The following is a 25,844-nucleotide window of genomic DNA, read 5'->3' as shown; positions in this document are numbered from 1 at the left end:
GTTTTCCTCATTATCTATACTAGGGCATGCCCGTACTATATATATATCTAAAATTATATCCCCCCCCTCTATTTACATGAAATGGTTTGGTCCAAAGCGAACGGCTTGCGAGTACGGTGACAATCCCCCCCCTCTATTTACATGAAATGGTTTGGTCCAAAGCGAACGGCTTGCGGAGTTTGGTAAAGAAATCGCCATAGCGTGCACAAACGCGCAGGAAAGCGAAAGAATCGCAAATTAGTTTTAATTAGTTTTAAAACATAGTTTAACGCCAACATAGTTTGCCAACGTGAAATAAATGAATACGCTCTCAAATGTGCCGTCCGAGGCAGAGTCTGTTCGCCACGTTCGGCACACGTGATAACTCGCTGCTCTCTGATTGGTTGAATCGTTTTTTGGACATAGCTCGGTAACTACTTGTCCGATTAATATGAAACCTTGAAAAGGCACATCCTCGGGTCCCCAGCAATATACCTGGCAAGTTTCAAGTATATCGGACCCGTGGTTGTCGAGAAACAGCGGTCACAGACATACAGACATACAGAGATTACTGGTATTATAGATAGATTATAATATGCTTGTGCTTCCATTGGTCCATGTGAAACACTCATTCCACCCATTGGTTGGACAGCTGGCCTGACTCCACCCACATTGTAAACTGAAAATCATATGGCTGCCATTTTGGTGGTATGCGAAGCGAAATACTTCTTCAGAGCTGTCATATTCACAATCACAATGCCCTCCCTTTAATTTTTCTGTTCAGTGTAAAACAGCCAAAGCGAATATTATAAGGATAATCAGATTTCAAAAGGTTGGAGCCGATAGGTGTCACGGGCCTTGGGGAGGCGACAGTACAGCTAGGCCTCAGGCTTCAAGCCTTTGGGCTTCAGGCCTCTCGTGTCAACCAATGTGCCAGTGCAATTGGAATTTTCTGAGGTATATAAGCATGATGTATTATTTATGTGCATAAGCAAGTCGGCATGTTTTTGCTTCATGTACGTCATGAGTTATTTTTATTTTTGTGAGTGATTGAGGCAGCTGTCTGTTGCCTATACACCACTCAAATAAAGACCAATATAATGTAACAATTTTAATTGCATCCAAGCGGACTTCTGACTTTATGTACATTTGAAGACTGTACAATGCATCTTCTATCATGAAAGAAAGGTACGTTTCAATTACAACACTACAAAGTAGAAAAATATATATTTGAAGTTTTTAATTAAACAACTCCAACCCGTCATTTTGACGACGTTTTATGCTATACGTCAGCAAAAGAAATTACGGTTTTTGGTTTGGTTTTTTTTTTTTGTATTATTTATTTATTTTCTGATTTTCGGTTTTGGCCTGAGTTTTCAAGGCTGAATGATGTGAAAATACATAAGGGTCGCTCATCATTTTAACAGGCTTTTCTTCTCAGCGCACTCTCTTCTCACACTGACTAATGCGTATTTTGTGTTGTTGGTGTTACATTCTGAATTTGGTCATAATATTTCACGGAATATTCATATGCCTGTCATAATAATATTTTATGCAACCTTGGCCTTTGACCTTTTGTTCTAAAAAAACCAAATTGACACTACAAAGAATTTCAGGAATGAAGTCGGGGGTTGAAAGAGGTGGATTTGGGGTGTATTAACGGGGGTAGAAAAGATCAAGGTTTTGGATGGGGGAAGATAAGAGATGGTGGTGAACAGCTGTTTTAAAGACCGGGAGGGAAGAGTGGGATTGAAGAGAGTGTGGGAGTTTGCTCCAGAGGCGGGAGAAAAGAGGAATGAAAGAGTGAAGGTGAGCAGAGAGTCTTGATTTAGGCAGTTTCACCAGAAGAGGGTTGCTGGCAGATCTTGTGCATCCTGCAGGAACATTTGGGAAACAGAGCACAGACAGCAGGGGGAGCAAGGACGGAGAGGAGTTGGTTGAAGACAGAAAGACCACCAACTTGCCTGCGGTGAGCAAGTGAAAGGCCCTCAGAATCAGCTTCATCGCGGGAGATACCAATGATTCTGAAAGCTTTGGTTTTGACAGCATGAAGCCGAGCTAGGTGTGAGGCAGGAGCACCAGCCCAAAGGGGAGAGCAGTATTCCATCAATCTGCGGATGAAAGCCTTGTATGTGGTGAGGAGCTCAGGTGTGCCAAGGAAGGACTTCGCATGACGGAGGATGCCCAGTTGGCAAATGGCTTTGGAAGCCAGCTTGGAAATGTAGTTTTCCCAGGAAAGATCATGGCAGATAGTGAGACTCAAAAGCTTGAGTGACAGAACTTCTTGGAGTGGATTGTTGAGAAAGTAGATGGGAGGGTTGTCCAGTCGGTCTTTTCGGAGAGACGGAGTAAGAGTGTGATATTTGTCAGGATTGAAAGATATGCTCCACTTGTTTGACCAGTCTGTCATTTTGTCCAGTTCTGCAGAGAGTGAGGAAGCTGCGGACTCCCGATCTGAGGGATGAGGAATGGAGCGGCAGAGAGTGGAGTCATCAGCAAAGAGATGGAGAGGATTTTCCAGAGAGTTGGAGAGATCATTGATGAAGACCAGAAAAAGCACAGGCCCCTGAACACTGCCTTGGGGAACTCCAGCCTGAACAGGAAGGGGAGATGAGAGAAATCCATTCAGGGCCACACATTGACTACGACCAGAGAGGAATTCTGCAAGCCATGCGTGGAGATTTCCATGGATACCATAGGAGGAGAGTTTGGTGAGCAGAGCGGGGTGCCAGACCGTATCGAAGGCATGTGATATGTCAAGGGAGACGGCTCTCATTTCCTGCTTGGCATTGAGGACCTCAATCCATTGTTGAGACAGCAGAAGCAGCATGTCCAGAGTAGAGTGATCTGGTCTGAAACCAAATTGATGATCAGAGATTAACCCTTTGGGTACGGATGACGTCCAGTGCCGCAACCCGTGAAAAAGTTTTGTGTACGGATGACATTACTACACGTCATCGACTACACCTATAAATAGATCGTCAGTACGTGATTGCATTCCCGTAATGCCAAATTAATCCCGTACCGGGGGTATTTTTATTTTAAAAAGTCCCGTATTCAAAGGGTTAAGCCATTGGAGAAGAGGAAGGATTTGATATCCGAAGCAATGATGGATTCCATGACTTCGCTGATAATTGGGAGCAGGCTGACTGGTCTGTAGTTGCAAGGATCCGTCATTTTTTTTTTTTTTTTTTTTTTTGGATACATAATCGAGGCTCGTGAAAGAGCTAACATTTATCACACAAACAAATCAAACAGACAAACAAACAAAGTATATAAAAAGGGAGCGTTAGACGAATGGGGAGAGAAGGGGAAGCACATAAACACAACATTTGAGAGCAGGGACATCGGGAATGTGTGGGAGGGAGAGGGCTTGGGGGGAGGCGGCGTGGGAAGGGGGGGGGGGGGGGTGGGAGAAGTATAAAGACAAGGACACCAGGGACTTCCAGGAAAGAAGTTAGTATTTCAAAAAAGTGGATTTGGGGTGAAATTAGCGGGGGTAGAAAAGATCAAGGTTTTGGATGGGGGAAGACAAGAGATGGTGGTGAACAGCTGTTTTAAAGACCTGGAGGGAGGAGTGGGATTGAAAAGAGTGAGGGAGTTTGTTCCAGAGGCGAGAGAAAAGAGGAATGAAGGAGTGAATGTGAGCAGAGAGTCTTGATTTTGGCAGTTTAACCATAAGAGGGTTGCAGGCAGATCTTGTGTGACCTGCAGGAATATTTGGGGGACAGAGCCCAGAGAGAGCTGGAGGAGCAAGGCCAGAGAGGAGTCGGTAGAAGACAGAAAGACCACCAACCTGCCTGCGGTGAGTAAGTGAAAGGCCCTCGGAGCTAGCTTCATCACGGGAGATTCCAATGATTCTGAACGCTTTGGTTTCAACAGCGTGAAGACGAGCTAGGTGTGAGGCAAGATCATCAGCCCAGAGGGGAGAGCAGTATTCCATTGAGCCGCGGATGAAAGTCTTGTATGTGGTGAGGAGCTCAGGTGTGCCAAGGAAGGACTTCGCACGACGGAGGATGCCCAGTCGGCGACTGGCTTTGGAGGCCAGATTTGAAATGTGGTTTTCCCAGGAAAGATCATGGCAGATAGTGAGACCCAAAATCTTGAGTAACAGAACTTCTTGGAGACGATTATTCGGAAAGTGGATGGGAGGGTTGTCCAGTCGGTCTTTTCGGAGAGACCGTAAGAGTGTGAGATTTGTCAGGATTGAAAGACAAGTTCCACTTGTTTGCCCAGTCTGTGATTTTGTCCAGGTCTGCAGAGAGTGAGGAGGCTGCAGACTGCCGATCTGAGGGATGAGGAATGGAGCGGCAGAGAGTGGAGTTATCAGCAAAGAGAGAGAGAGGATTTTCAATAGAGTCGGAGAGATCATTGATGAAGACCAGAAAAAGCACAGGGCCCAGCACACTGCCTTGGGGATCTCCAGCCTGAACAGGAAGAGGAGATGAGAGAAACCCATTCAGGGCTACACGTTGACTACGACTAGAGAGGAAGTCCACCAGCCACGTGTGGAGATTTCCATGGATACCAAAGGAGGAGAGTTTGGTGAGCAGAGCGGGGTGCCAGACCGTATCGAAGGCACGTGATATGTCGAGGGAGACAAAAAGGTCTTTGCACCTTTTTTGTGTGAAGCGGTAATGTTGGCTGATTTCCAAACTGATGGCAGATAACCTTGAGCAAAAGAGAGGGTGAATAGAATAGAGAGAGGGTGTGAAGGAGCGGCATAGCAGGATTTTAGGACCCGTGGGCTCTTGCCGTCTGGTCCAGTTGCAGAATCAGAGTCGAGGTTTGACAGAAACTTCTCCACCTTGTCAGGAGAGAAGGACACAGAGTCCAAGAGCAGCTGGGTTTGACTGGGTAAGGTGGGTTCAGAGAGAGATGGGTTTGGGACACAAGATTTTGAGTCAAACACAGAGTTGAGGCATTCGGCTTTGTCACGTGCGGAGTCAGCTGTGTAGCCATTTGAGGTAAGGGAGGGGATGGAGGGGGAACAAACACCAGAAACAGATTTGACCAGACGCCACCAGGATTTGGAGGAGGGAGACAGGTTTGAGAGTTCAGTCTTGAGACAACAACATGCATTTTAAGGCCATTTCCCCTGCTAGAGCAGAGGTTAGCCTTGAGAGTACAGAGATAATGCTTACTGGCTCTCCTGAGGGGAGACACATTTGTTCTGAGCTTGGTGGAAGGAACTGAGATTGCCTTCATTTGGATTAGCCTTCCAAGAGGCAAAGGCAAGTTGTTTCAGGGCAACTGTCTCACCACAAGATTCAGTGTACCATGGACGAGAGGAAGGGTATGACAACTGACAACGAGATGCGTAAATCTGTGCATGAGAGAGAGCAGTTTAACTTGGAAGAATTCCCAGAAAGAGTTGATGTCAGAGGCAGTCGAGATGGGAGACCAGTCCAGATGATTGATGGCAGCTTGAAGACCATGCCAGTCGGCCTGAATGAAATGCCGGACTCGTCGACGCTGAGGAGGATCTCTTAGAATGGCCAGAGAGATATCCACTTAAACAAGCACATGATCACAAGAACCGGTGGGAGCAGAAGAAGAGCAGCAGACATTTGCAGGGAAATTTGTCATAAACATGTCTAGAAGAGATCTAAAGCTCCGTTGACTGAGATCCGGGTCGGGAAATTGACAGATTGTGTCAATCCCAATGAGTCGCAGAAGTCCTTTGCTGAGATGCCATGGCTGTTGAGAGAAGTACCCACACCCAGCCAGCTGGCATGATTACAGTTGAAGTCGCCACATTTGAGGAAGAGAGAGTTTGGATGAGTTGACAGAAGTTGACAGAAGTTCTTCGACCATCTTCGAGTTGGGATGGGTAGAAAGAAGTTGGTCCATGTTGTCAGACAGCGAAATGTAAATGGAGTCATCACTGTTTGGAGGACGGTACAAAACACATATGAACAAAAGGTGGGAGCGGAGAGGAAGCCGTAGCCAGAGGTACTCCTGGGGGTGGGGTGGAGAGAGGGCAGTGCGGGGAGAGTGAGGAAGAGAGTTTTTGATAAAGATAGCAACCCAACCACCAGGTCGAGGCTCAGGTCTATCATACATTTCATCAATCTTCACTTTCTTCCTTATCCTCCTCTCCAACACCCTTTCCAATACCTTCATTCCATGCTCCAATAACTTTATCGCTCGATACGAGCCACAGTTCAGTGGGTCACCTTTCCCCTTGTATGGAGGGACGAGGGTACTCTTTTCCCAATCCACTGGAATGCGGCCTTCTTTCACCACCAGATTGCAGATCTCTGTCATTCTCTTCACACCCCAACTTCCCGCTGCCTTCAACATATCTCCCACAACTCCCGTCGGCCCTCCCGCTTTTCTACTCTTCATTGCTTTTATCGCTTCCTCAACTTCCTTCTCGGTTATCTTCTCTGCCGGTCCTAAAACTGGGTTACTCTCTATGTTGCCATCCCATTTATTCTCTGCATTCAACAGTATTTCCATATATCTCTTCCATCTTCCTTTAATTCCATCTGGGTGCACAACGATTTGTCCCACTTCATCCTTCAAGCAACTCACCCCCATCACATCACACCTCTCATCACACATCACACCGGAGGAGGGAGTAACCTGGAAGAGATATTAAGGAATCAGAGACATCATGAAGGAGGAAAGTTTCTGTTTAGCAGATTACGTCTGGTTTTTCAGAAGCAACCTGCATGGAGAGATCAATCATTTTTGAGCGAAGGCCCCGGATGTTTGAGGACCATCCCGTTAAGGAAGAGGGAGCATCGGGTACAGGACAGGACAGGGGAGGGGTAGGGAAAGATGAAGTGTGAGAGGGGGAGGTAGGGAGAGCTGTTGATAGTGTGTCAGAGATTGCAGAAGAGTTGGGAGAAAGGGAAGGATGAGGAGGGAAAAAGGTTTGATTGTGATGGGATGAGGTGCAGTGAGGGGTTGTTTGAGGGGGGGGGGGGGGGCGGGGGCGGCAGAGCAAATTAGAAGGTTATTGTGATTTTCAAGTCAGAGATCCGTTTCAAAACGATAGAGTGGAATCTGATAGAGTGGAACGTTAAGAACGATAGAGTGGAATCTGATAGAATACAACAACAACAACAGGCATTTTATGGCAATTTTCCCTGCAAGAGCAGTGGGTTAGCCTTGCGGTCCCCATGACAATCTTCTCCATTTTGCCATATTTTCTCCATCTTCCCTTGTTAACCCCCTTGCCCGCATTTCTTCTTCGACCATCTTTAGCCAAGTCTTTCTCGGTCTTCCCCGTCCTCTACTTCCTTCTACATTCATTTCCATCACTTCTCAACCAGTCACTTTCATCCTTCCTCAACACATGACCAAACCATCTCAACATGTTCCTCTTCACAGCATCAATCACAGGCTCTATTCCCATCATCTTTCGCAATTCATCATTTGTCTTCCTCTCCATCAACGATACTCCACACATCCACCGAACCATTCGTATTTCCACCCTTTCCAGCCTTCGTTGCTGCTCTACGTTCATTACCCATGTCTCGCTCCCATAAATCATAACACTTTTCACACATGCAGTATACACCTTTCCCTTCAGCTTCAACGACACTCCCCTCCTTGTCAGCACGCCACTCAGTTCCCGAAACTTCTTCCATGCACATCTCATTCCAGCAACCGTTGCCGAGTCGGATCCACTTTCTCCATTCGGCATGTCTCCGAGGTAGCAAAATGATTTCACACCTTCCAGCTTCACGCCGTCTCCAAGATCCAACTCAACATTTCCTCCATCTGCAGCTCCCTCTGTGCACACCTTACATTTGAATGTAGCTGCCACACTGGTTAATGACCCTCTCAAACCACTCCATTTTTGATGAACCCACTCAGCGCACATTGTACATTGAATGGAGTTCACTCCGACACCCTTCCTGCACACAGCACACGGCCACTTCCCAGTTATTTCCACCTCACCACATGCTTTACCACTTGCCATCACCTTCATTTTTCCGATATTCACCTTCAGACCTTTTGTCTCCATACTTCCACTTGTTCATCTTCTCCTTCAATCCATCCATACTTTCTGCAATCAACACCAGATCATCTGCATACAACAACTCCCACGGTAAACCCTCCTTTACGTTGTGAGCCAGCACCTCCATCACAGCTACAAATAGTAGTGGACTTAGTACCGACCCCTGATGCACTCCCACCTTCACCTCAAATTCACCACTGTTCCCGTCCTTCGTCCTTACAGCTGTGCGCGCTCTTTTGTACATTGCCATCACTACCATCACCATTCCTCCACTCCTAACTTCCTCAATGCCCATGTCAATACTTTGCGTGGTACCCTATCGAATGCTTTCTCCAGATCAACAAACCCAAGAAACAACTTCTTCCTCTTCTCCATGTACTTCTCCTGCAAATGCCTCACAATAAAAAGCGTGTCTGTCGTTCCTCTTCCTGGCATAAATCCAAACTGCATTTCATCAATCTTCACTTTCTTCCTTATCCTCCTCTCCAACACCCTTTCCAATACCTTCATTCCATGCTCCAATAACTTTATCGCTCGATACGAGCCACAGTTCAGTGGGTCACCTTTCCCCTTGTATGGAGGGACGAGGGTACTCTTTTCCCAATCCACTGGAATGCGGCCTTCTTTCACCACCAGATTGCAGATCTCTGTCATTCTCTTCACACCCCAACTTCCCGCTGCCTTCAACATATCTCCCACAACTCCCGTCGGCCCTCCCGCTTTTCTACTCTTCATTGCTTTTATCGCTTCCTCAACTTCCTTCTCGGTTATCTTCTCTGCCGGTCCTAAAACTGGGTTACTCTCTATGTTGCCATCCCATTTATTCTCTGCATTCAACAGTATTTCCATATATCTCTTCCATCTTCCTTTAATTCCATCTGGGTGCACAACGATTTGTCCCACTTCATCCTTCAAGCAACTCACCCCCATCACATCACACCTCTCTTTCTCTATGTGCTTTGCAATCCTGAATACCATTCTCTGACCCCCTTTCAAATCCAAGCGTTCTCCGAACATTTTCCTACATGCCTCCTGCGCCTTTGCTACCTCTTTCTTTGCAGCCTTGTTGGCTGCCTTATAATTTTCATGCTCTGCCTTTTCTGCCCCCATACCCTTCGCCTTCTGTCACTCCTTGAACTTCTTCCTCTTCTCGTCAATCTTCTTTCCAACTTCATCATCCCACCACCATGTTTCCGAGTGCCTCGGTGGTCCTTTTGTCAATCCACATACCTCACCAACGGCTCCCAACAGACCATCTTTCATTGACATCCAACCACTTTCAAGCTCAACCACATCATCCTCTACCATACTCAGCCTCTCTTTTAATGCCTCCCTCACTGTCACCTCTTTCAACCTCCACACCTTCATTCTCAGTTGGTACTTCACCCGCCGAGCTCTCCTCGCACCTTTCACCCTTATGTCGCAGACAACCAAGTGGTGCAGTGAAACAGCCTCCTCCCCCGGGATCACCTTTGTGTCCCGGAGGTGCCACCTATCTCGCCTACGCACCAGCAGGTAGTCAACGGTTGTCGTCAACCCACCTGACGTGTATGTAACTAGCTTATTATCCTCTTTCTGTAGCTGAGTATTACAAATCAACAAATCAGCTCCATCAGCAAATTCCAAAATCCTTTCACCTTCTCCATTTCTCACACCATATCCGTAACCCCCATGAACTCCCTCAAAACCGTCCATACTCCTTCCCACATGTCCATTTAGGTCTCCTCCAACCACAACAACTTCCTCATCTTTCACGTTTTCCATCAGCTTCTCTATCGCACACCAGAACCTGTCCTTCTCTTCATCGCTCCGACCGACCTGCGGAGCATATCCCGAGATGACGTTCACCAAGAGCTTTCCAATCATCATTTTCACCATCATCAACCATTCACTCACTCTAGTCACACTCACCACATTGTCTACAAACTCCTCAGAAAACAGGACACCAACACCATTCACGCCCTCCGGGCACCCTTGCCACCCAAACTTGTATTTCTGTCCCTGCCTACCCTTCACCATTCTCACACCACTTCCCTTCCATCTCGTCTCCTGCACACAACATATGTCCACTCTTCTTCTGACCAATACTTCCACCACTTCTCCTGATCTCTCTGTCATTGTCCCTACAATCCATGTCCCAAACCTCAGAAACCGATCTCCACGTCGGGATCTGATAGAGTGGAATGTTAAAAACGATAGAGTGGAATCGATAGAGTGGATAGTAGTGGAATGAAGGTGAGTTCAGAGAATGTAGGAATGAGGAACTGTAATAGATTGAATTTTTTTGGAAGTGGAATGAATTGAGAGGAAATTGAAAAAAGCCCTTTTAAATAGGAAGAAAAGCAGCGTGTTGTAATAAACCACTAAATAAAACATTGCAAGGGAAAGTTTAAACATATATAAATAATATGTAAACAAAACCGTGAAAAACAATCTGGGAAAAGTCCCTAAGTGAGGACGTGGCTTTGAGAAAGAAGGAGAAAGGGTTGAGTGAGTATGGAGGAAACTGGAGTTGGACAGGCTGGAGAAATAGGAGATAAAGGGGGCGGGGCACAAGGCGAGACAAGGGGGCGGGGCACAAGGCGAGACGAGGGTGCGGGGCACAAGGCGAGACGAGGGTCAAGAGAAGAAGCACGTGTCAGCGAGTAATTAATATGGAATTATTTATTTATTTATTTTTGTATTTAAAACGTTTGACAAAGGATAAGATGTTCGTGGGAGGTAGGGGGAGAAAAGAAAATCAAAGAAACGAGCAAATACGGCGAAGGAAAGAACTTATATTCACAATATACCGATGGGGGGAGGGAGCCACGAGAGACCAGGCCGCACACGAGGTGCGAACAAAAAACGACTAATTACACAAGTTTGCAATAATTACAAAACCAACTAGAAACACACAATAACACATACACAATAAAACAACCAGTGGAAATTCGACAAAGACACGAATGGGAAAATACTCAAACTTCGATGTCGTGGAGAGATGGAAGGAAGCCTCCTTGCTCGAGGGACCGGAAGATGATGTTCGGAGATGATGATGATGTTAGGAGATGAGATTACGGAGATGAGATTATGGAGATGATGTTCGGAGATGATGATGAAGTCAGGAGATGAGATTACGGAGATGAGATTACGGAGATGAGATTATGGAGATGATGTTCGGAGATGATGATGAAGTCAGGAGATGAGATTATGGAGATGAGATTATGGAGATGATGTTCGGAGATGATGATGATGTTCGGAGATGAGATTATGGAGATGATGTTCGGAGATGATGATGAAGTCAGGAGATGAGATTATGGAGATGAGATTATGGAGATGATGTTCGGAGATGATGATGATGTTCGGAGATGAGATTACGGAGATGAGATTATGGAGATGATGTTCGGAGATGAGATTACAGAGATGAGATTATGGAGATGATGTTCGGAGATGAGATTATGGAGATGAGATTATGGAGATGATGTTCGGAGATGAGATTACGGAGATGAGATTATGGAGATGATGTTCGGAGATGAGATTACGGAGATGAGATTATGGAGATGATGTTCGGAGATGAGATTATGGAGATGAGATTATGGAGATGAGATTACGGAGATGAGATTATGGAGATGAGATTATGGAGATGATGTTCGGAGATGAGGTTACGGAGATGAGATTATGGAGATGATGTTCGGAGATGATGATGAAGTCAGGAGATGAGATTACGGAGATGAGATTATGGAGATGATGTTCGGAGATGAGATTATGGAGATGAGATTATGGAGATGAGATTATGGAGATGAGATTATGGAGATGATGTTCGGAGATGAGATTACGGAGATGAGATTATGGAGATGATGTTCGGAGATGATGATGAAGTCAGGAGATGAGATTACGGAGATGATGATGTTAGAGGATTTGAGGGGGTTATTGTGTTAGCGGCCCATGTTAATTCGGTGAATAAGTGTGAAAACCTTGCCCCAATGAGTTAATCACGACAAAGTGAATCCACGAAGGGGAAAAGCACGAACGGCAAGGCCCTCCTGTATTACTATTAGATCTGTGCGTGGGGATGTCGTGCAACATCTGTTTCACAACTATGTGCACTATGTGTGCAGATTATGCGTGCAGAACGTGTGCGGCTTGAAAGTTCCACCGAGAATGTACTTCCAAAGCATCGTTTGTGGAAAAGACATGTTTCTCGAAGCATTTGGAGGTAAAGATAAAATGTCGTAAATGGCTCGACCGTCCATCGTAAGATGTAGTTGAGCGTCGGTTTCGGAGCGCAGCTTATTGTGCTTCACAAACTGCGATTGTAATTCATACCCTCGTCATTCATGTCTGGGTAGATGATGAAGATTGCGACCTGGACAGCATGCGCTGGGAACCTTATACCACGGAGAGGTTGAGCCGTGTACCTGGAGGCTTTGTTCCTCTCTTCCAGCCCACCGCAGCCCTCTTCGTGGACTTTAACAGCCTGACGGTGAGACGTTGAGAACCCCGGTACAATAAATCTTTTTACATCATCTCTTCATCAACTTGGGAGTTTATTTCGGAAAAAAAAAATTCAACCAGATATTTAACTCTGCAGTGATCTACTGTAAATGGACGAGGTAGGGGTGTGTGTGTGTGTGTGTGTGCATACGTGTGTGTGTGCGCGTACGTGTGTGCGTGTCGTGTGTGTGTGTGTGTGTGTGTGTGTGTGTGTGTGTGTGTGTGTGTGTTTTTGGTTTGGTTTGGTTTGGTTTGGTTTGTTTTGGTTTGTTTTTGTTTGTTTTTGTTTGTTTGTTTGTTTGTTTTATAGTTATGTACATACTATTGAAATATACCTCCTAACCTTTTAGACTGCTGAAACCCCTTTGACCTTTGAAAACGCAAAAGACCCCAAGGACTCAAAATACCCAAAAGCCCCAGATGACCCAAAAGTCCCTGGGGGACCCAAAACGAAAGATGACCCAAAAGTCCCTGAAGACCCAGAAGATCCTCAGCCCTCCCCCCCCTCCCAAGTCCGGCAGGCAGGTATGCTACAAGGCAGTAAAGACCATTGAAAAATTTGGTACAACAGACCAACTGGCCCACTGGTGGCTATAAATGGACGAGGTACGTTACTAGCTCAGAATGTAAAATTGCTTCAAGGTGCTTCGAAGGGTATACCCAGGTTATAGAAGCACACCAATTGAGAGAAAGTCATTTGGGGAGCTTGGCACATACTGGAATGATTAGGCTGTCGTTTAGGCATTGCGCAAGAGTTTCCTCACGATGAAGTGCACGTTGCGCAGCATCACACATGATGTGCACGTTGCGCAGCATCACACATGAACGCATTATTTTGCCTGAACGTTGCCCGATTATCTGTGCCAAGTGCAGTGTGCTCTTCCCTCCGAGCCGGTGATGTGAAATCCGCTTTTCTCACAATTCGGGGAGTGGTCGAGAGATTTGGTGAGCATGTAAGAGTTTAGGTGATGAAGCTTGTGAATCTGAAAGATGGGGTAACGTCTTCCATGATCTTTTTTTTTTTTTTTTTCTTTTTTTTTTGTATACAAGATCGAGGCTCGTGAAAGAGCTAACATTAATCACACAAAAAGACAAACCGACACACAAAACACGGACACACACGGACACACACAAATCTCGGACTAAAAAAAAAACCACCTTTAGAGGCCATTTTTCCCCGCAAAGCGGGGGTTGGCCTTTTTCGGGAGCCGTGGTTGTTGTTGTTTTTCGGTCCCCTTTTTGAAGCAATGTTTTACGGCCGGATGCCCTTCCTGACGCCAACCCTTTTTGTCGCCTTTAACGACAAACAGGGAATTACCAGTGAGCTGGTACTCAATTAGCCGACCTCGGAAGGATGACAGGCTGAGTCAACCCCCCTGGCGTTAATTCAGCGATCGACCGGGATTCGAACCCAGGATCCTAGGATCCTAAGCCGGCACCCTAGCCGCTAGCCCAACACCAGGGACTAAAATTGATAATTTAATTATAGGAATAAAGAAAGTGAGCCTTTCTTATAACTTTGCCTCATTTGTTGGTGTGCAGGATCTGGTCGGACTGTTGTCCCGGGCCCCCTGGCATTCACTCATGGAAGTGGAGCGTTCGGGAACCTTGGATGTCCTGGCAGCCTGGTTCAACCTGCAGCTCGATGACGAGTTTTCTTTGTCCACCGAGCCCGGGACCAACACGTGTTGGGAGCAAGCGATCTTTCCGATACACGGTGAGCTGCTAAGTGACCTCATCTCTGTACACTACGTACCAGATGTCTATCCTGGTGAAAATCATCATCGTTTATCCCACCAAAAACTCCTGCCATAAGCACGATGGTCGTAGAAATACCTTCACCTTGGAACCAAAATCCAAAGGTCGTGTCTGCCTATAGCAGCAAGTGTAGAACAATCGTTAAGACACTCCTGGTTCAACCATCATTGACAAATCAGCTTCTACTGATATATTTTGCAGAGTTATTGCTGCTTTTTATTTTAATTTCCTGCTGACGCACATCTGTAATAACATAAAGTTATCGCATCAATAATGCCATAGTTTGAAAGGTAAGACGACATTGGTGGATTGGATATGCTCAAATGATTGTTAGAATCACTCATGTAGAAGGGAGGATTGAACCAGGAAGCTGCAGTGTTTGAGGCGTGTTGAGATTATGGCACATGGGATGGGATGGGATGCACATGGGATGGGATGCACATGGGATTTGAGATGCACATGGGATGGGATGCACATGGGATTTGAGATGCACATGGGATGGGATGCACATGGGATGGGATGCACATGGGATGGGATGTACATGGGATGGGATGTACATGGGATGGGGATGCACATGGGATGGGATGCACATGGGATTTGAGATGCACATGGGATGGGATGCACATGGGATTTGAGATGCACATGGGATGGGATGCACATCGGATTTGAGATGCACATGGGATGGGATGCACATGGGATTTGAGATGCACATGGGATGGGATGCACATGGGATGGGATGCACAGGGGATGGGATGGGATGCACATAGGATTTGAGATAGCATATTTTAGTAACCCTAGCTTTACACGACCATGTGACTTTCTAGAACAGCAAAATAGCAGTCAGTAGTCATGTCTTGATTCTCGCATACCATATTTTGACCTTCCATACCACAACGTCTTCACTAGAATCAATATTGCTGTCTGGTTTAATTGGGCTAATCAACACTTCATGCCTCCGTTGACGAAGTCACTGCAGGCATTATGTTTTCGGGTTGTCCATCCGTCCACCCATGATGGATCCCTTCAGCCGTTCTTAAGTTATCGTGGAAATGAAAACCTAAGTCAAACTTGGTGCAGGTATGTAAATGAGGTAAAGATAAACTAATTCGATTAATTGGAACAGCTGAAGGGATTTAAATCAAACTTGGTACAAGTCTGTAAAATGATGCAATAGTGTGAGTGGAGGCATATCGGTCAACGTCGTGACGTCAAAGAGTGTCGTTCTTGTTACCTCCGCCACCGTAGATGGATGGAGGTTATGTTTTCACCCCTGTCTGTTTGCGAACATGATATCTCAAAACGTTGTGGACAGATTCGGACAAAATTCGGTGGAGTGGGATTTTACTAAATTTTACTAAATGTTTTACTAAACTAAAACAAGGACTAAATGATTCGCTTTTGGTGAAGATCCAGACCCCGATCTATAATCAGAGAATTTTTTTTCAGTGATTCTTCACCATTGAGTGATGGGGCTAAAACAGATACACTACATGACCAAAAGTATGTGGACACCCAAACATCACACATCTCATTCCAAAATCATGGGCATTAATATGAAGATTGGTCCCCCCTTTGCTGCTATAACAGCCTCCACTCTTCTGGGAAGGCTTTCCACGAGATGTTGGAACATTTCTGCGGGATGTGCTTCCATTCAGCCACAAGAGCATTAGTGAGGTCGGGCACTGATGTTGGGCGATTAGGCCTGGCTCGCAGTCGGCGTTCCCATTCATCCCAAAGGTGTTCGATGGGGTTTAGGTCAGGGTTCTGTGCAGGCCAGTCAAGTTCTTCCACACCGATCTCGACAAACCATTTCTGTATGGACCTCGCTTTGTGCACGGGTGCATGGTCATACTGAAACAGGAGAGGGCTTTAAAACAGCGCCAAACCATTAATCCTCCTCCACCAAACTTTAGTTTTTTTTTTTTTTTTTGTTTTTTTTTTTTGTATACAACATCGAGGCTCGTGAAAGAGCGAACATTAATCACACAGATTAATCACACAGAATTAATCACACATTAATCACACAGAAAGACAAACCGACACATAAAACATATAACATCGGGAGCGGTAGACAAGATGGGGAGAGAGGGGGAAGGACACAAACACAACATTTGAGAGCAGGGACCGAGAGACATGGAGACATCGAGAGATCTGAGAGAGGGCGAGGGCTTTGGGGGGGGGGGCATGGGAAGGGGGCGGTGGGAGAGGTATAAAACATATGGACACTGCCAGGACTTCCAGGAAAGAAGTTGGAATTTCAAACAAGGTGGATCTGGGGTGAATTAGCGGGGGTAGAAAAGATCAAGGTTTTGGATGGGGGAAGATAAGAGATGGTGGTGAACAGCTGTTTTAAAGACCTGGAGGGAGGAGTGGGATTGAAGGGAGTGAGGGAGTTTGTTCCAGAGGCGGGAGAAAAGAGGAATGAAAGAGTGAAGGTGAGCAGAGAGCCGAGATTTCGGCAGTTTAACCATCAGAGGGTTGCTGGCAGATCTTGTGCGACCTGTAGGAATATTTGGGGGACAGAGCACAGAGAGAGCTGGGGGTGCAAGGCCGGAGAGGAGTCGGTAGAAGACAGAAAGACCACCTACCTGCCTGCGGTGAGTGAGTGAAAGGCCCTCAGAGATAGCTTCATCGCGGGAGATTCCAATAATTCTGAAAGCTTTGGTTTCAACAGCGTGAAGCCGAGCTAGGTGTGAGGCAGGAGCACCGGCCCATAGGGGAGAACAGTATTCCATTGAGCTGCGGATGAAAGCCTTGTATGTGGTGAGGAGCTCAGGTGTGCCGAGGAAGGACTTCGCACGACGGAGGATGCCCAGTCGGCGACTGGCTTTGGAGGCCAGCTTGGAAATGTGGTTTTCCCAAGAAAGATCATGGCAGATAGTGAGACCCAAAATCTTGAGCGACAGAACTTCTTGGAGAGGATTGTTGAGAAAGTAGATGGGAGGGTTGTCCAGTCGATCTTTTCGGAGAGACATAGTAAGAGTGTGAGATTTGTCAGGATTGAAAGACATGTTCCACTTGTTTGACCAGTCTGTGATTTTGTCCAGGTCTTCAGAGAGTGAGGAGGCAGCAGACTGCCGATCTGAGGGAAGAGGAATGGAGCGGCAGAGAGTGGAGTCATCAGCAAAGAGATAGAGAGGATTTTCGAGAGAGTCAGAGAGATCATTGATGAAGACCAGAAAAAGCACGGGGCCCAGAACACTGCCTTGGGGAACTCCAGCCTGAACAGGAAGAGGAGATGAGAGAAACCCATTCAGGGCCACACGTTGACGACGACTAGAGAGGAAGTCCGCCAGCCATGCGTGGAGATTTCCATGGATACCAAAGGAGGAGAGTTTGGTGAGCAGAGCGGGGTGCCAGACCGTGTCGAAGGCACGTGATATGTCGAGGGAGACAGCTCGAATTTCCTGTTTGGCATTGAGGACCTCCATCCATTGTTGAGACAGCAGAAGCAGCATGTCCAGAGTAGAGTGACCTGGTCTGAAACCAAATTGATGATCAGAGATCAAGCCATTGGAGAAGAGGAAAGATTTCATATCCGAAGCAATGATGGATTCCATGACTTTGCTGATAATTGGGAGAAGGCTGATTGGTCTGTAGTTGCTAGGATCTGTTTTTGCACCTTTTTTGTGCAAAGCGGAGATGTTGGCTGATTTCCAAGCAGATGGCAGTTGACCTTGAGCAAAAGAGAGGGTGAAGAGAACAGAGAGAGGGTGAGATAGAGCAGCAGAGCAGGATTTTAGGACCCGTGGGCTGATGCCGTCGGGTCCAGTTGCAGAATCAGAGTCGAGGGTTGACAGAAACTTTTCCACCTTGTCAGGAGGAAAGGACACGGAGTCCAGGAGCAGTAGGGTACGACTGGGTATGGTGGGTACAGAGAGGGATGGGTTTGGGACACAAGATGTAGAGGCAAACACAGAGTTGAGGCATTCAGCTTTTTCACGTGCGGAGTCAGCTGTGTAGCCGTTTGAGGTAAGGGAGGGGATGGAGGGGGAACAAACACCAGAAACGGATTTGACCAGACGCCACCAGGATTTGGAAGAGGGAGACAGATAAGAGAGTTCGGTCTTGAGAACGGAGAGATATTGTTTCCTGGCTCTCCTGAGGGTGGACACACACTTGTTTCGGGCTTTGTGAAAGGAAATGAGATTTCCTTCCGTTGGATTTGCTTTCCAGGAGACGAAGGCAAGTTGTTTCTGGGCAACAGCCTCACCACAAGATTCCGTGTACCATGGACGGGAGGAAGGGTATGACAACTGAAGACGAGATGGGATAAATCTGTGCATGAGAGAGAGCAATTTACTTTGGAAGAATTCCCAGGATGAGTTGATGTCAGAGGTGGTAGAGATGGGAGACCAGTCCAGATGATTGATGGCTGCTTGAAGACCGTGCCAGTTGGCCTGAGTGAAATGCCAGACTCGTCGACGCTGAGCAGGCTCCCTGAGGATGGTCAGAGAGATGTCCACTTTAACAAGGACATGATCAGATGATCCGATCGGAGCAGAAGAAGAGCAGCAGACATTTTCAGGGAAGTTAGTCATAACCAAGTCCAGAAGAGAAGATGTTCCGTTGACTGAGATCCGGGTCGGGAAATTGACAGATTGTGTCAGTCCCAGTGAGTCGCAGAAGTCCTTTGCTGAGGAGCCATGGCTGGTGAGAGAGGTACCCACACCCAGCCAACTGGCATGATGACAGTTGAAATCACCACATATGAGGAAGAAAGAGTTGGGATGAGTAGATAGAAGTTGGTCCATATCATCAGACAGCGAGATGTAGATGGAGTCATCACTGTTTGGTGGACGGTACAACACACATATGAACAAGAGGTGGGAGCGAAGGGGAAGCCGTAGCCAGAGGTATTCCTGGGGGTGAGGTGGAGAGAGTGCAGTGCAGGGCGAGTGAGGAAGAGAGTTTTTGATAAAGATAGCAACCCCGCCTCCAGGACGAGGCTCAGGTCTATCATACCGGAGGAGGGAGTAGCCCGGGAGAGATACTATGGAATCAGAGACATCATAAAGGAGGAAAGTTTCTGTTAAGCAGATCACGTCTGGTTTGACAGAAGCAACCTGTATGGAGAGATCAGTTAAGTTTGAACGAAGGCCCCGGATGTTTGAGGTCCATACCGTTAATGAAGAGGAAGGGGGAGCATCAGATACAGAACAGGGGGGAGGAGGGGTAGGGTAAGATGTGGAAGAGGTGGAAGAGATAGGGAGAGCTGTTGAAGGTGTGTCAGAGATTTCAGAATAGCTCGGAGAAAGGGAAGGATGGGGCGGACAAAAGGTTTGATGGTGATTGGGTGAGCCACAATGAGGTGTTATTTGAGGAGGGGGAAGAGCGAGGCAGAAGGTTGGGGGAGATGGAGGTGAGAGTTTGAAGGGGGAAGAAGCGGGGAGGACGCTTTGAGGAGGGGGAGTGAGAGGGGGGAAATTGAGAAGCAATGAGGGTGGGGAGATTTGAAGGGGAGGGGTGAGGGGGAAGTTTGGGAGGGAAGGGACAAGGGGAGGGATTTGAAAGGGATGGGATATGGGGGAGATTTGGAGGGGAGGGGTGAGGCAGGAGTCTAGGAGGGGAGGGGCGAGGGGGCGTCTTGGCGGGGAGGGGTGAGGGGGTAGTTTAGGAGGGAGGGGGCAAGGGGGGAGATTTGAAAGGGATGGGTGATGGGGAAGATTTGGAGGGGAGGGGTGATGGGGAAGATTTGGAGGGGAGGGGTTATGGGGAAGATTTGGAGGGGAGGGGTTATGGGGAAGATTTGGAGGGGAGGGGTGAGATTAGATTTTTGAAAGTGTACGATTTATGGGAAACGAACATTTATTGCAAAATGAGTTTCTTGTGACCTTCGAGTTAAAAATACGTTTAAGGACGCTGGATGGAGGATGGAGTGCAGGAGAGTTTAGTGAATGTAGAAAAAAGGCACTATAGGAGATGGATATTTTTTTTGGGATGAATTGATTTGGTGAGCAAGTCGAAAGCAGCCTTTTAAAGAAGAAGAAGAAAAAGGTGTTATAAAATATGACGGAATACATAACTTGAGGGGAAAGTGTAAACATTGAAGGTTAATGAGTGAAAACTATCTGGGGAAATGGGGGAGAAACACGTGGTCGAAGAACGAACGAACGAATAAGAATGAATAAACGAATGAGAACAGAGAAGGAAATGTTTTTTTTTTTTTTTTTTTTTTTGAGTTGAGATTTACACAAGGAAGTAGGCTATGGGTGAAAAGCCTGGGAATACAGAGAACGAAAGTTATTGGATCACAAACGACGGACCGCTGAGAGAAAAACAAAGCCTCAAGGTTGTACAGTGCACACTGTACAAGGCCTCAAGACACGACACGGCAAACAGACGATCAATTTATGAAAGATAAACACCGAGAAACAACCAAAGTTGCACACAATAACTTCACACACCGAAAGATAAATACAGATTCGACAAAATACAATTGTGAACAGACTTAACTTCGAAAAAACGTGGAGACCGTGTGGAGCTTCGAAAATCCCTCGCCACCGTCTCCGAGATCTCGCGAGACTTTTTTCAGCTGAGTTGGCACTATGCATTCGGACAGGTGGCGTTCTCCTGGCATCCGCCAAACCCAGTTTCGTACGTCCTCCTTCCCATACAGCATTCTTTTATATCCACTTCTTAATGCCATCCCACAATCGGATCTTCTTCTTCAAATTTCATCACAAGTTTTTCATGTTTTATCCAATGAAAAAAGTACGTACGTTCCTGTATGCCTGCCATTCCTTTCTGCGTCTGACCAACCTCTCTCTCATGCTTGCATGATTTCACATTAGACCACAAGATGTATTTAAAAAAATTAACCTTTTTAGTGACGGATCGTTTTAATTTTGCATTTTTATTGTGGTGTGCAGGTCATCTAACTATAGAGAATGAAAAAAGGGTTTATGCACCGCCTCAACATTGGTCCCCTGTGATACTTCATTCACTCTTTTATAACAGCCTTGTGATACTTCATTCATTCTTTTATAACAGCCTTGTGATACTTCATTCACTCTTTCATCGCAGCCTTGTGATACTTCATTCATTCTTTTCCCACAACGTTACCTTTAGATACTTCTGCGTGCGTACTTTTATAGTTTGTACTTGTGTGATATGTTTTGTACACTCACTTTTTCCCTTTAACTTTTATGTTTGTAAACGTGGATTTTTTCCATGGGTATCCCTCGTAAGTATATATTGTGAAGCAAAGATGAGCTGATTAGATTTCAGCATCAAGAGGTCAAAGGTCATGTCAGGTAAAAATGTGATACTTGAGAACAGCTGAAGGGATTTAAGTCAAACTTGGTGCAGGTATGTATAGGCCTAATATCAATATAGGCTAAAGCGCTGTCTGTCTGTCCCACCCTGAAACACAGAAATGCTCCTCGGACAGAAAAAATTATGAAGTAAAAGTAAATTAGGAAGTAAATTCAAATTCATCCAAACCCACGGGAAAATTATAAGTTTTTCATTTGGAACATAAATTGAACCTGGGCGGTGTATAAGGCAACAGACCACTACTTCGAACGGTCCCAAACCTTTTTCAAAAATATATTTGCTGTTAAGAAATATGATGATTTTGGAATTTCACAATACTCCATACATTTATTGGGTATTTATGTATTCATTGGGTTAATACTGTCTGTGTGTTCCTCCCTGAAACAAGCAAATGATCCTCAGAGACAATAAGTGATGTGAAAGTGAGGCCTACTTCTAATTAATCCACACTTATGGGAAAATTATAGCCGGCGAAGCCGGTGTTGTCAATGAACGTGTACGTATTATGTTGAAAAAACAGATTATGCTGGATCCCTTGGCTTGAGAATTTCGAAGCTTTGACGCACCAAATCGCTCAATGGAGGCCGCCATCTTGCGGATGCGGAAGTATGCATAACAAATTTGAAAAAGTTCCATCGGAGTTTCTTTCACCCGTCTTTGTTTGATTCATAATCTTATGCACCTCTAATTTGTAATTCAAATACTTTAAGACCAACCTCGGCCCGCACGGGCCTGGTTATCTTCAACGAAAATCGTCCCCAAACACGGAACCAATGAGATTTGAGCATTTGAAAAAATATTTCAAAAACCAAATCACTCAATGGAGGCCGCCATCTTCCGGATGCGGAAGTATGCATAAAAAAAATTGCGAAAAAGTTCAATAGGAGTTTGTTTCACCCGTCTTTGTTTGATTCACAATCTTATGCACCTCTAATTTGTAATTAAAATACTTTAAGACCAACCTCGTTATCTTCAACGAAAATCGTCACCAAACACCGGAACCAATGAGATTCGAGCATTTGAAAAAATACTTCAAAAAAGCTTATTACGCGTTTCGGAGGGTGAAAACGGCGTCAGATATTCTAAAATTGACGAAGAATTATTTTTTAGAAATCTCGCGGCCATAGGGGATAGTTTTTCACGGCAGGAAATATCCGAAGTTGAGACGGAATTCACCGAATTAATCAAGAAGTAAATTTTATCAATTTTAATCTCATCCAGAATGCAAATGGTGTCATTTTATGTCTGAATTTGCGAAATTTTGTGAGCTGACCAATCAGCGATCAGCTTAGGTCAGCCAATCAGCGCCATTGACACGGTTTGATTAACGACAGTCACACATTGCCGTTGAAACGGCGCTATCGTCTGATCTGTCGGCACTGATCTTACTGCAAGCTAACTTCTTCTGGTGGAGGAAGCCGCAGTGCCCGGAGAGAACCAGTCCTGACAGCGAATGAAGTTAGAAGACGACACACATACTGTGAAAATGTATATTAAGCCCAGTTAAAGTTTCTTAAAATAGGCCCTAAGCTCGCACATCGTATAGTTACTTCCTTAAGCTTCTTGTGACATTTATTGTATGTAGGTATTGGGGAGGACTGTCTGCTCTTCTCTTTTACCAAGTCTTACCAGGTACGGTACCTACTACACCTACCTACTACCAACTACCTAACCCACTGATGCCATCGTGATGGGTAAAATAGTGGCAAGAGGCTTTGGCTTCGCCGGCTCATTGTGGCTTTGCAGTCGGGTACTAGTAATTATTAAGTAAAGGTTTCTTCAAATTAATGCAAACATACAGGAAATTTAAAATACTGCCTGAATTTCGCGAACGGTAAAGAAGAAGTAACGCCACGTGTTGGACGGCGGAATGGCGGTTGTACCACGTGACTCGACGTTCTGCTACATTAAAAATCATCAGTTAAACACTTGTATGAAGAATGTTAAGATTTGTAACAATCGCGTCATGCTCCTTTGAAACGGTATGGATCTCAATTTTCAAGAAGGCATCTGGTATAAACTGCGGCAGAGGGGAGTGGGAGGGGAGGTGTTGGGGGTGGGGGGGGGAGGGGAGGTGGGGGGGGAGGGGCGGTGGGGGAGTGGGGGTCTGGGAGGTGCGGTGGGGGCAGATTTGGGGGCTGGGAGGTGTTGGGGGGGGGGGCGGTGGGGTCTGGGAGGTGCGGTGGGGGCAGATGTGGGGGCTGGGAGGTGTTGGGGGGGGGGGCGGTGGGGTCTGGGAGGTGCGGTGGGGGCAGATATGGGGGGAGTGAGGGCTGGAAGGTATGGGGGCTGTGGGGGGTCTCAGAGCACGGGGTGATGGTCTGGGGAAGGATTGGAGAGTCTGGGAGGGCTTGAAGGGTCTGGGAGATGTGGGGGGGGGGGGGGGGGGGGCAGATGGGGAGAATGGGTGGCGTGGGGTTCTGGGAGCATGGAGTGATGGTCTGCGGAGGGGTTTGAGAGTCTGGGAGGGGATGAAGGGTCTGGGAGATGTGGGAGGGGCAGATGGGGAGAATGGGTGGCGTGGGGGTCTGGGAGCATGGGGTGACGGTCTGGGGAGGGGTTGGAGAGTCTGGGAGGGGATGAAGGGTCTGGGAGGGTGGGCTGAGGAGGGTCTTACAATGGGTGTCCCTCCTCACCAGGTAGGGAAATTTTGTAATCCAATATGAACCGAACATTGGTACTTTTAATTGTGTGAAATGAACAAAGGTATCAATATGAACCGAGGATGTGCTGCGATATCTTTGTTGTTCAGAAATGTGATTTTAATTGTTTGAGCTCTTTCAATCAGGGCAAGAATAAAAAGTCCTTTTTAAAATTCTTTTTCTGTCGTGGTATTTTACCACGGGCTTCCAGGTCGTGATGTAATAATGTGGGCTGATGCATATCGGTCGACGTCACAACGTCAAAAGTCTAGGTCATTGTTATTTTTAAATGATACGTTGAGTGTGATTTAAGAATTCGGGTTCAGTACATTTCAATGATTTTCTTTTTCTACTCTTCCCTCCAGGCCCACAAATGTGTGTGCAAGCAGGTGACTCCGTGCAAGTATCCACGTCATGCCAGGATGGTTACCTGCAGGTGACGTGTGAGGGGATAGCACCACCTGAGAAAACTTCCCAATGTTTTGATGATGACCCCAATTCGTCCTCCACTCTCACTTGGACATTGCCACCGACCGAGGCCTCCGTGCCTCAGAGTACCGCCGACTTCACCGTGATATTACAGCCGTGGGAGCTCCTACGTCTCAACGATGTTGAATTTTGGGAATGTGCCAACCTTGCTGTGGAGGATGTTTTTGGAGAGAGGAGGCGAGGACATGTGGATGGGAAGCACTCGCCAGTGGTACTTGATCTTACTGAGGGACTGTCACTTTTGCCGCTCCTGATGGTTCGCTGTGGTGGATGCGTGGTGTCTGCATACCCTAGACGACAAGATTCCATGGAGGCCGTTTTCAAACTGGCGAAGGCCAATGGCTTGCCGACAAACAACCTGCGTTTCTTGGACCCTTTGGACATGGATGACAAACTATTCGGAATAAATATTTCTGCCAGTTCCAGGAAAATAGAAAGGTTGATGCATTTTAACTCTTTGCAAAGTTTCTTGGAGATCGACCAGAAAAGTAACCTCAACGCGCAGGGTATGGAAGAGGTCTCGGCTTCAGCAGCTCCAGACAGTCGAGCTTTAACGCAAGATGGAAGTTCAGATGCACACGGATCTCTGAGTGCAAACCTGGAGGCAGAAGTCGGTTCGTCAAGTCAACAGCCCTTGAACTGCGGAACCATTTCTGGTGATTGCAATCCGAAACACGGTGCAACTGTCCAACACTCTCATAAATCGAAGAACTGAACCAGATGCTCCTAATTACACACAAAATCCTGACCTTAATTTGCAGGTCCGGGGGAATGCGAGTTCAGCTGTTGGTGAATGTGACGATCAAACGGAGTTTAAAGTCCCCTTTGTGCCCCCAGGCAATCCTATCCATGAAAATGGCGATGTACCACAAGGAAGCAGAGAGGGAATTCAGGACCTCTGGGACGTTGTCGTACTCGACGCTGTGGAAACTTGTGGAATTATTCGGGAGGGGATTATACAGAAGGCCATCGTAGCTCGGTGCGAAAACTATTTACACTACATCATCATTGATATTATCAACATTAAACATGAGACACGGCTTTGTTCTCCGAACCACATGGACGCACGGAAGTGGAAAGCATGTAGATGCTGCCACAGGTTTTGAAGAACGAGGTGTTATTTTAAAATTCACTTTTGCTATAACAACGAATGACATAAGTTGCCAAAACTGTTTTGAGAATCCAGTTGCAACTTCGGTTTCTTGCAGGAGAGACATTTGCTGTAGCTCATATGCTTGGTAGGT

At 46.3% G+C, this 25,844-nt stretch overlaps 2 protein-coding genes across 4 annotated transcripts in view; one reads left to right on the top strand and one right to left on the bottom strand.

The window, feature by feature from the left end:
- The window catches only part of TMEM184C (transmembrane protein 184C), a 208,538-nt gene that overhangs the window by 140,963 nt on the left and 41,731 nt on the right, over nt 1-25,844 (bottom strand). The window lies entirely within an intron of this gene.
- The window catches only part of PRMT9 (protein arginine methyltransferase 9), a 105,333-nt gene that overhangs the window by 69,799 nt on the left and 9,690 nt on the right, over nt 1-25,844 (top strand). For both annotated transcript variants that reach the window (XM_068114351.2, XM_068114352.2), the window contains 5 exons: nt 12,058-12,155; nt 12,289-12,422; nt 13,976-14,150; nt 24,477-25,256; nt 25,438-25,579. In XM_068114351.2, the coding sequence (XP_067970452.2) occupies nt 12,058-12,155; nt 12,289-12,422; nt 13,976-14,150; nt 24,477-25,256; nt 25,438-25,579 (1,329 nt within the window). The remainder of the gene's footprint in view (nt 1-12,057; nt 12,156-12,288; nt 12,423-13,975; nt 14,151-24,476; nt 25,257-25,437; nt 25,580-25,844) is intronic.

This window comes from Myxine glutinosa, chromosome 4, assembly GCF_964187855.1.
Source record: "Myxine glutinosa chromosome 4, kmMyxGlut1.1, whole genome shotgun sequence".
NCBI lineage: Eukaryota > Metazoa > Chordata > Myxini > Myxiniformes > Myxinidae > Myxine > Myxine glutinosa.
Note: the sequence above shows the minus strand (reverse complement) of the source record. Positions and strands in the feature narration are given on the sequence as shown.